The sequence below is a fragment of the Danio rerio genome, chromosome 6 (genome assembly GCF_052040795.2).
Source record: "Danio rerio strain M-AB ecotype USA chromosome 6, GRCz13ab, whole genome shotgun sequence".
Taxonomy (NCBI): Eukaryota; Metazoa; Chordata; class Actinopteri; order Cypriniformes; family Danionidae; genus Danio; species Danio rerio.
Genome location: NC_141026.1, coordinates 9,370,684 through 9,382,966, shown reverse-complemented (window position 1 = coordinate 9,382,966; position 12,283 = coordinate 9,370,684). Strand labels below are relative to the sequence as shown.

At 36.8% G+C, this 12,283-nt stretch overlaps 1 protein-coding gene across 4 annotated transcripts in view; it reads left to right on the top strand.

Moving 5' to 3' along the window:
• Window positions 1–12,283, top strand: part of myh11a (myosin, heavy chain 11a, smooth muscle) — an 82,435-nt gene that overhangs the window by 64,803 nt on the left and 5,349 nt on the right. For all 4 annotated transcript variants that reach the window (XM_087255622.1, XM_087255620.1, XM_087255621.1 and 1 more), the window contains 5 exon segments: window positions 1,975–2,063; window positions 2,359–2,482; window positions 4,026–4,234; window positions 7,246–7,354; window positions 9,265–9,437. In XM_087255622.1, the coding sequence (XP_087111748.1) occupies window positions 1,975–2,063; window positions 2,359–2,482; window positions 4,026–4,234; window positions 7,246–7,354; window positions 9,265–9,437 (704 nt within the window).

Sequence of the window (12,283 nt, the reverse complement as noted above, 5' to 3'; positions counted from 1 at the left end):
GCTACAAGTCTGCACAGTTAAAAAAAAACGTGGCAGATTACCTCAGAAATATAGGCTATATGTCATTTATGGCATATTATATACATCATTTTTGATGAATTTTGAAATGTGTGGAGCATGTACATGACATATTTAATTCCTCCGCGTACCACTAGAAGGAAGCCCACTAGTGGTACACGTACCACAGTTTGAGAACCACTATTATATACTAAAAGAGTTAGTTCACCCATAAGTTAAATTTTGTTAATGAACCTCATTTATTTCAAATCCCCTGAGACTTTTATTCATCTTTGGAACACAAATGAAAATATTATAGATTAATTAATTTTAGAGCTCCCTCATCCTCCATAGAAAGCAATGAGCAATTCGGGTCCTGAATAGGAAACTAATGTATTGTCCAAACATTCCATGTGGCTTCAGTGGTTCAACTTTACTCATACAAATCAAATCAAATTAAATCAAATCACTTTTATTGTCATATCATCAGCAGCACGTGTGCTATGATGAGTGAAAAGCTCAGGTGCTGGCTCCAGACAGTACAAAAGAGTGCAAATACAATGACAGTGCAAAATACAGACGGGGCAAATACAACGACAGTGCAAAATACAGACAGTACAAAATACAGACGAGGCAAATACAACGACTGTGTAAAATAAAACAGCATACTTCCAAAAAAACAGGAAAATGTAAAATTGTCAGCGATATGTACAATGAATAGGTGTCCACATAGTTGTCGGCAGTATTGTTTCAAGTATGGATTGGTTAAAGTGCACTGCATGCTACACATTGAAGGTGTGCAGTGAGGGGTATGGAAGAGTCTGTGTTGGGTGTGTTAAGTATTCATCAGCCTGATAGTCTGAGGGAAGAAGCTTTCCTTCAGCCGGCTAGTGCGTGACCATGTGCTGCGGAACCGTCTGACTGAGGGTAGCAGAGAGAAAAGTCATACGAAGCTCCAAGAACTATTTTCTACACCAAAACAACTGTCAAAACTGTTTTATTTGCCTTTTTTTCTGTTGAACCAAAATTCTATATTCTAAAGAATGTTGTAAACCTGTAACCCCTGATATACATCGTAGGAAAAAAAGCTGATTTGAACATTCTTCAAAATATCTTCTTTTATTTTCATTAGAGGAAAGCAAGGAAATTAAAGCTTTGCATTTTAAATTAGTTTTTATTTTTATTCTATTGCAATTTTAGTCTAGTTTTACTTTGTTTCATTGATGGTTTTGTTTATTTTATTTAAGCTGATTTTGTAAACACATTTGTATAAAGTTTTTTTGTATATCTTCAGTTTTAGTTTAAGTAATTCTTGGTTATCAGATTCAACAGAACATGTCCAGTGTTGACCAGAGCAAAGTTTAGTGTTTGCACAGTTTACATTAACTCTTGCGCAAATCTCCTGGTGATAAAAATAAAATGTTTGAATAAAACTGTTGGAACAAACACTGAATCTAAAACCCACGCAAATGCAACTTACACAAAGAAAAGTAAACATGTTGAAGAATCATTCATGTTAAACTTCTTTAGATTAAACTGCTTCATATTAAATCTCAAATATGCAGTTGGCAAATGAAGATTTTTTTTTTTATTCAGTTTGTCTGTAAAAGCACATTTACAGCTGCTTGTGTCAGATTTTCCACTGCAGAATGAGTGCTTTAATTCTGAAAACAAGCTAATTATAATTACATTTTAGGTAGTATTTCAGTGACTATTGTTTTTTTTTAATTGTAAAAAAAATAAATTATTTCAGTTAATGAAAATGTTTTCTGACCAGTAGTTTTAGTCTTAGTTTACTAAAAAAAAAAACCTTGGAGGAAAGAAATTCAGACAGCTTTATAACAAGCTGAGGGTAAGTCTACAGTGACAGAATTTAGTTTTTGGTTGAACTATCCCTTTAAGTGGCAATTCAAGTACATAATACGTTTCAGGGAGTTTTCAGAAACGATTATAAGATTTAAAATCCCTTAAACGCAGGACCTGGCCGCAGCTGAGAGGGCTAAAAAGCAAGTTGAAGCTGAGAGAGATGAACTGGCTGATGAGTTGGCCAGCAATGCATCTGGAAAGTGAGTATGACAACAAAATATCACTGAAATAGTTTTATCCCATGGAATTCATTATAAACCTCTGATATATTGACTTCCATTGAAAAACATGTGGTTCACTGTTACAATTAATAGTAGGCATATTTAGTTTAACTGTTTGTACAGGAACAGAGAGTAGTTCTAGACTTCAGTTATGTGAAATATTGCACTTTTTAGACATACCAGAAGCATTTATGTACTAAAATATTACCACAGAAATGTGCTCCGTGCATATATTCGGATTGAAACTAATATGTGTCTTGACTGAACCTCAAAGGTCTGCACTGTCTGATGAGAAGAGACGGCTTGAAGCCAAGATTCAGCAGCTGGAGGAGGAACTGGAGGAGGAGCAAGGCAACATGGAGATGCTCAATGACAGGCTGAGAAAGAGCGCACAGCAGGTACATGCGTTACAGTACATCAAATAGACATTAATATTAGGGATGGACCCATTTGGAAATATTGACCTGTTGTGAATTGAAAAAGCGACAGGCCAGGAGACTTTTCGGGTATCTTCAAAGCACAATCCTTTAATGAGAACTTACGGTTGCTGTATTCATCATTTAAAAATCGAAACTAGTGCTGCTTTGCACTCAATTCAATCACATTTTAGGGGGCAGTGATACATAGAGGTTGAGACAAATCTAAACAAAGTATGCAAATGAAGTACAGGAGTCAGCCAAGTACACTTAAAAATAACATTAGCTATTTGTAAGAGCAAATAGGGGGGCAAAACATGAAACATAATTGTTTCATGTTCAATCCAGGACCCTGCCTGATGGTCAGGAAATGCGTAAAGTCCATAGGTTAAATGGCCTGCTAGTTTTGAATATTATATTAAAAAATAATAGTCTTTAGATTTGGAGACCAATATATTGGCCAATAAATATAAATATAAAAGATAAAAAAAATTCTGCATGATTGCAAAAACTAAAGGAAAACACGTATAGTTAACAGTTCTGAATGTAATTAATTAACTGTTTCTTTTCTGTGGCCAACCTTCTTTATGAATATTATGCATAAATAAAGCAACAAAGTTGCTGAACATTAACCGAAATCAAAACACCATTCATTCATTTGTTTTCCTCCAGCTTATTCCCTTTATTCATTAGGGGTCGCCAGAGCAGAATGAACCGCCAACTTATCCAGTGTATGTTTTACACAGCAGATGCACTTCCAGCTTTAACCGAGTACTGGGGAAATACCAGTAAAATAATAAAAAATTGGCTGGCAGAGAAGACGTGAAGTGGTTTAACCATCTAAAATAATACATGATTTATCGTCTTAAAGATATTGTCTAAAAATATCATTAATTGGCCGATATCGATAAAGCCACTGTGCATCCCTAATTAATATTGTGATTAAATAATTTTATTATTAAAAATATTACACTTAATTATATACTATGATGTCAGGTTTGTATCCATATATCTCTGATCTTTGGTCTCAAATGGTAGTATTTTTTATAGGATTTCTTTATAGGCGTTCCTAAAATGAATTACCTTTTTTTTTGTTTTGAAATGTTTCCCCATTTAGTATTTGCTCTAATTTGGCTATTAAGAAAATTATACAGTATTTGCAGGTTTCAACTCAAAAATAAATGAACAAATGAATGAATGAATGAATTGATTGATTGATTGCTTAATTAATGAATTAAAGAATAAACGAATGAACGAACTAATTAATGTTAAAAAAAATCCTAGAATACGCCTGTTTTTTCCTGGACCCCTTTACAAAAGAATTACTTATTTATTTCAGAGATATTGTTTTCAAAGCACTTGCACACAATCCAGAGCTTTTTTTTTTTTAAAATGGCGCATTTAGACATAATTACAGTGGTTATTTGCAATGGAAAAATGCCATTGCAGAAACAGAGCTTTATGTCGTTTGTATAAACACAAAAAAAGCCATCTCATTTCCTCAAACGTTTTCTTCATCCTTCAGGTCGACCAGCTCACCAACGAGCTGCAGGCCGAGCGCACCACATCCCAAAAGAACGAGAGCGCCAGACAGCTGATGGAGAGGCAGAATAAAGAGCTGAAGGCTAAACTGCAGGAGATGGAGAACCAAGTCAAATCCAAATTCAAGTCCTCCATCTCAGCTCTCGAAGCCAAAGTGGCACAACTGGAGGAGCAGCTTGAGCAGGAGAGCAGGCAAGTAGATTTCAAAATGGGTCACGTGGGAATAACAGACAAATTTAATATGTAACACTTAAGTTTCAGTAATAACCCTTTTTTTACTACTGGCTTATTGCCTGCTATTATTAAGGTATTAACTGTTTATTAGCATTGATGAAGTAAAATCTAATAGGGTATATGCTGAGCTAGGGCTGTTCCCATGCTGATACACTTCCGGTGACCTGTTATTGTGAACTTTTTCTCATTTTATACGGTTCCTTATACAGCATTGATGTTGTAATGTCATTAAAATACATTCAGTTAAATAAACATTTATTTAGCATTTATTTAGTTGCTCAAGCGTAAAACGAGACAAAAAGCTGTTTACTCGCACGCGCCCGTCAGAATCAGCAGGCTAACGCAGAAGCTCCATTGAATATACTGGGGTAAAATAAATGCTCATATTATAAAGATATGGCGGGGGAAATGTTATTTAATGCAGTGCTTCTTGTACAATCTGAGACCCACTTTAAATCGGATATCACTCAGCTAGTGGAGATCGCTGATTTTTTAAAGAAAACAGACCTTAAACGCACCGGATTTTGCATTGCCATTCAATTCGCCGGAAGCGCTTAACCCAGGGTTAATGGCAAATTAAAAGTCCTATTAGCATGCTTCGGCATATACCCCATTTTACATCCCCAATACCTAAAGTGAACTACTATCTAACTAACTATTAATGAGCTAATTAGAAATCTAAAAATCTTAGTTAATGGTTTGAGTAACACTTTATTTTGATGGTCCATTTGAGAATTAGTAGACTGTCTGCTTCATATCTGCTGATACTTCTCCTTCAACAGACATTTAACTCACAATAAGAAACTATGCAAGTACATGTCAACTTACACTAACCCTAACCCCAACCTAACAGTCTACTTATAATTTATTGAGAATTAGTTGGCATGTAGATGCAATGTAACAAATGTATCATCAAAATAAAGTGTGACCATGATTTGCTTATAACGTTGAACATTAAATTACAATATAAAAACTTATATATACATTTTATGTATATATAAGATTGCGTAAGATATATTTTAAACTTTTGAACAGCTCTGGGTGTAGATCTCAGGAGAGCCAACTGAATTGTTGTAGCATTTAAATGAGTATTTTAAGTTATTTATTATATATTGAAGTGAAAAATCATATTCAATTGTCTTATTGATGTATGAAGTTGTTGTTGTTATTATTATTATTTTTATGTAATATGCTCTTATCTGTATAGTATAGGCCAGTTGCACAAAACGAGTTGAACAAACTTTGGGTTACAGAGTAAGTTTCAGGTTGACAAATGCCATAGATATATACATTAGATGTCGCCTGGCCTATTGTTGTCTATTGGACGGAATGCGTCAATAGCGCCGCCATCTTTGTACAGGGTAGCGCTCCTTTGAAATGAATGCGGGACCAAGGTACAGTGGAGGACTGTGGCCATGCAAAGCCAGAGATATACACATATACACATATATCTATGATCAGGAGTTTTCCTGGATGTTAGTATGTAAATTTTTTTTTTCTAATTACGAAAATTATAATTTTACATCACTTTTCTACATTGATGGATCAGTGACCGCACGGGCATTCCTGACAAAAAGCTTGTGTTTGTGTGTACAGAAATGTACTATTCACCCTCCCTGTTAAATTTGATCTAATCATGTCCTGAAACACAGCTCCTCTCCTGCTTTCTCTTCTCATACTGACGGAGGGAGCGATTCGTTTGTGAATGAATCCCCCGAACGACTCTTTCACTAGCCGACAATAATACAAGTTTCTGGCAGCGCAGCATCTCGTTGTCATATTTCTTTTGCATTGTTTACTGATTTTATTCAACAAAACTAGCATAAGCTGAGTGTTTAGTGCGAGTTGGAGCTGCTTTGCCTTATGGTGAATGCAGTAAGTGACTTTATTATCATCAATAACGTTACCTGATTAGCACAAAAGTTCAGAACATACAAAAACAGAAAAAAACTTAATATTACCTATGAAATGTTCTGCCTTTGTGCTTTGTTTTCTTTGTTTGCTCGTTACTACACCCGTAGACAGCGCTAAAGTCCAGCATCTTCACGTAATAACACTGTCTTGACTAGTGCGGTTGAATGACATTTGTCCTGGGAGCACTGTACCAATGTGGCGGCGCTATTGACGCATGCTCAGGGTCCCTATGCGATATCTAGTGTATATATCTATGGACAAATGCAAAGAAATACAAACATGTTAACATCAGGGTTTTCACGACTCTTAATATACAGTAAACGTTCAGTCAGCTCAGGGTTTAAGCCAGAGTTAAGGATTAGCTCTGAAGAACATGCACATTAAGGTGTAACACATGCAGCAAACAGCCAATCACACGACACACGAGTCTTGTGATGTGTCGAGTAAGCAGCCAATCACACGAGACACAAGAAAGCCAGTTTGATTCAGTTCTCAGAAGAGAGTCACCAAAATTCACAATTCATAATCTCTGTTAAAGATCAAGAGTTATCATTATTAGAAATATAATGAATATAAGCACATATACAAGGCTAAAAAAGTAGTATTATATTAATGCAAATTAGTTGAATTTATTATTCCACCAACAGTTTAAAAGACTGTTGATTATATAAATAAATAATTATGTAAATGATCATTAAGAACAAATTACAATTTTGTCAAAAAATGTAGTGTAAAAGGTTTTAACTTAGCGCCAGGGAACTGAGAGTGACTTCATGTTCATGTTATTGTTACTTTAATCACAGCTGATTGGTCCAGTTTCCGGAGCTGGTTAGCCACATAGCATAAGTTACCATAGTGATGAAACCTGATCACAATCAACCTTTTTGAACCAGAAAATGTGTTTGGTCAAACTAAACACAAAACTATCCGGGTAAAAACCCAAACTGGCTTTGTGCAACAGGCCTCACGTTGCAAACTGCATGACTGCATAATGTATTGTATCTGTCTTATTTGGTGCAGTTACTGATGTTACTGATGTTTTCCTTCTAACACAGAGATAAGCAGAACACAGCCAAAGCGGTTCGCCAGAAGGACAAGAAGCTGAAAGAGATGATGACCCAAGTGGAGGATGAACGAAAACAAGCTGAGCAATATAAAGACCAGGTTAGCCAGACAACAGCTATAGGCTCTTTGAGGTCTGTTGCACAAAACAAGTTGAACTAACTCGTTGAACTCGCTTGAATGAGGTGGTCTCGGCTCGATTGAAACGAACCCTGGAGCGGTTCGATTGCAGTGAGAAAGTGATCCGATCCGAGCGCGGTTATATCACAGTGTTTTATAGATATGTAATAGGCTTACGGCTATATGAAGAGAGAATTATGAGTAGGGCAGGAAGTTTCGCGAGTCTCCGGATGCCCGCAAACGAGTGATGATCTCCCGGTAATCTCGCGTCTCTCTCCCAGTCCTCAAATAGGCATCGTCGCGCACCCTTCTCACCCCTCCCCACCGTGTCTCTCCTCAGACACGTCATGCGCGCGCACCCTGTCAATCACCACCAAACCACCACCTCTCCTGACAGCTGAGCGGGATGCTGCAAAATAAACCCTGACAATGTAAGGAGAGTTTACTCGCACGTGACTTGTTTTAGCTCTTTTAGTCCGATTAGAAACTTTGCAGTGTGAAAGCAAACCGCTCCAACAGCAAAGAGCAACAATGTAACAATTTTAATCTCTGTTTCGGAACAACTGAATCGATTCACAGGTGTGAAAGCACCCAAAGTTTCTGGTTGACAAAACCTAACAAATCCAGCATGGTTAAGATCAAGTTGTTTCACAACACTTCACTGTAAAAAATTCTTGCTGCCTTCATTTTTTTCGGGCCTACTCACACTATGCTATCCGAACCGTGCCCGGGCCTGTTTCCTGGATCGTTTGAGAAGTGTGAGTGCGCTGAAACGGGCTCAGGCACGGTTCACTTGGCCGACCCTGGCCCAGTTGGCAGAGATGTGCCTGAGCGCGGTTCACTTGGGCTTTGGCGCAGTACGCTTGTGTGTGAGTGCGAAACGCGCCTAAGCCCGAAATTGAAAGCAAGTTGTGACTTCTAAAGGACTGTTTCATATGGATTTATTAATCATTCTTACCGTTCAGTAAATGCAAACTGTCGTAGTTTATTAAATACGCAAACCGTCAAAGTGGCTGATCTGTTCGGCAAAATATCTGACTGCGTGTCACCGCATCCCTAATAATTAAAGCGATGTAACTAGAGAAATCTCCACTGTGCTGAGCGAGAGCGCTCACCGAACAGCGCAGCATCGATGACACAAGCTAAACACAAAAAAAATAAACATAATATGATACATATATAAAACATTCCGGTGTCGTGGTGGCGCAGTGAGTAGCACTGTCACCTCACAGCAAGAAAGTCGCTGGTTCGCGTCCAGGCTAGGCCAGTTGGCACTTCTGTGTGGAGTTTGCACAAATACATAACTTACACATAAGAAAAAAACAAGTAAGATAAACAAAAGACAATTTTAACAAATGCTTTGATTTGTAGCAAAAAGGATGCTCTGGGAGTGGGAGCATCAGATATGCCATTATACTCGCAGCTGATTGGTCCAGTTTGGGTTTGTGATCTCTAACCCAGAATAAATCTGTAAGTAACATTGCCGACGAAATTCAATCAAAACCATCCCACCTTCTTGAGCCCAAAAACTCAAAGTTTGCTCAAACTAAACATAGGTAAAAACTCAAACCAGCACCAGGCCTCTACTTTCTACTTCTGTCGTAAAATGCACTGATCATATTACAAATAAAAGTAAAATACAATCAGTGTTTCTCAACCACGTCCTAAGAGGACAACCACCAATACTCCACATTTTCCATTCATCCTTAACCAAACAAACCTGATTCTGATCATTTGCTAATTAGCAGAGACTAAAAGACCTGCAATGGGCGTGACAGACAAAGGAGGCATCCAAAACATGCAGTGCTGGTGGTCCTCTAGAAATGTGGTTGAGAGACACTGTTCTAAATGACCGAACTGTGCTTGGCCTGAGGAGTGTTTGTTCTTCACAGGCGGATAAGGCGACCGCTCGAGTCAAGCAGCTGAAGAGGCAGTTGGAGGAGAGCGAGGAAGAGTCTCAGAGAATCACTGCGGCCCGCAGGAAACTGCAGCGAGAGCTGGACGAGGCCACCGAGACTAACGATGCCATGAGCCGTGAGGTCAATTCCCTCAAGAGCAAACTCAGGTACAATATGTGAGCGTTTAACCCAAGAGGTGACGTCTAGGGCCAGATTTACCAGCAGCTTATGTCAGTGCAAACACTCTTTTGGTCTTAAAACCAAAGACACACAGTGATATTTACTTGAGTCAGAAGTATAAGTTTTATAGTAAAATAGTTCTAAATTAAGCCAGAGCAGAATATCTTTTAAACAAATCCATAATTCAATAAGTCACTTCATTTTTTAATGTAATTTCAGTTTAGCCATTTTGAATGAATAGTTTGAATGAATGATTCGATGAATGTGCATTAAGACAGGTACTTAAAATTATAGTTCACAAAAAAGAAATAAAACAATTCTCACCATTTACCTTACAATGGAGTGTTTCTAAACTTTTGATCTTCTTCTGTTAACCACAAAACAAGATATAGTTTAGTTTAGTTTGTTTATTGACAATATATATAACATTATGTAGAATTTGAGAATACAAAGAATATCAGGACTTTTTAACAATTAGCAAAGACAAATAATAATAGCAAAAAAAAAAAAAAAAAAAACCTACTAATACAACCCACAAATACAATAGCCATATCACCCTGCAGCCCAAGACCGGTTACTCACTGATGCTAAGCAGGGCTGAGCCTGGTTAGTACCTGGATGGGAGACCACATGGTAAAACTAGGTTGCTGTTGGAAGTGGTGTTAAAGAGACCAGCAGGGGGCGCTCAACCTGTGGTCTGTGTGAGTCCTAAAGCCCCAGTGAAAGTGAAGGGGACACTATACTGTCAGTGGGCGTCATCTTTCGGATGAGATGTTAAACCAAGGTCCTGACTCTCTGTGGTCATTAAAAATCCCATGGCACTTCTTGTGAAAGAGCAGGGCTGTAACCCCGGTGTCTTGGCCAAAGTCCCTCAATCGGCCCTTATGATCATGGCCTTCCAATAATCCTCATCCACCGAATTGGCTCCATCACTGTCTCTTCTCTCCACCTATAGCTGGTTTGTGGTGAGCGGACTGGCGCTGTTGTCCTTTGGCTGCCGTCGCATCATCATCACCCCCCTTCATGATTGTTAAGCGCTTTGGGTGTATGGCCATACACAGTAAATGCGCTATATAAGTACACATTACATTACATTACCCCGCTACCCCTCATCCATACAAGATATAATTGTCACAAATTTTGTCAAAACATTTCTCATTTTGATGTTACGTAAAGATAGCTGAAATGGTTGATGGAAATATAGATTAAACAATAATGTCCAAAATGATGCACAAATAAATTACATTTACATACAGTTGAAGTCAGAATTATTAGCCCCCTTTTATTTTATTTTTTATTTTTTTAATATTTCCCAAATTATGTTTAACAGAGCAAGGAAATTTTCACAGTATGTCTGATAATATTTTTTCTTCTGGAGGAAGTCTTATTTGTTTTATTTCAGCTAGAATAAAAGCAGTTTTAAATTTTTTAAAAACCAATTTTGGGACAAAATTATTAGCCCCTTTAAGCTATTTTTTTTTTCGATAGTCTACAGAACAAACCATCGTTATACAATAACTTGCCTAATCACCCTAACCTGCCTAGTTAACCTAATTAACCTAGTTAAGCCTTTAAATGTCTCTTTAAACTGTATAGAAGTGTTTTGAAAAATATCAAGTAAAATATTATTTACTGTCATCATGGCAAAGATAAAATAAATCAGTTATTAGAAATAGGTTTCTAAAACCTAATGCTTAGAAATGTGCTGAAACAATCTTCCCTCCATCAAACAGAAATTTGGGAAAAAAATAAACAGGGGCACTAATAAGTCAGAGGGGGCTAATAATTCTGACTTTAACTGTGTATAATAAAACATTCAATTAAAACAATAACATTAAATAAGAGAAAGTAAAAACAACAACAACAAACACTACCCAAACTAACAATACTTATACACAATAGTCAATTATTAAAATCTAACAGAGGTAATGTGTTCACAAAAGGTCCCCAAATATAATTAAAGTTGGTGGGCTTTTGTCTGACATAATACAGTATTTTCTCAGGAGTACTATAAGATACAAGCTCATTGATCCAGTGTTTTTTTTAGGGAAGTTCTCAGATTTCCCTTTTTGAAGTATAAATTTTTAGCTGCAGTGCTTGCAAGCAAAATAAAATAGCCGCTATGGTAGGTCAACTTAAGTGAACTGATGTATCCAAATTTTAGGATCTGGATCAATTTGATTAATTGATATTTCAGAGGATGTTGCAATGACAAACTTCCAGAATGTCTCCAAAAATGGACAGCTCCAGAGCATATGAGGAATAAGATATAGTTTAGTTTAAAGGTTTATTATTATGAATTAATTTATTCTGACATGATATGGTCCTTTACATACAACAAGAATGACACAGTTAACACAGTAAATACCAACACTTAACATCTAATACACAAACAGAAACTAAAATAGTAAATAATAATAATGATAAAAAGATATAGTGAAGAATGTTGAATAAAAAAAACCATAGTAAGTACAAAAATCTCTGGATGTCAATGAATACATTTTCCCAACATTTTTCAAACCAACTTCTTTTGTCTTCAACAGAAGAAAGAAACTCAAACAGGTTTGGAACAAGTGAATGCAGATTAAATAAAGACAGAAATTCCATTTTCTTAATGAACTATCCCTTTAAATAGGGTTTGTCAGAACAATTACGGAAATTACCACCAAGTGCCCTTTTCATACAAATAACTATAAGGAATCATTAATCATCTCTAATTTTGTGTTCTTATATATCAGTGAAATATCCTTTAAACTAGGCGATGCATTGGTGCAGTAGGTAGTGGGCTCAGTTGGCGTTTCTGTGTGGAGTTTGCATGTTCTCCCTGCGTTCG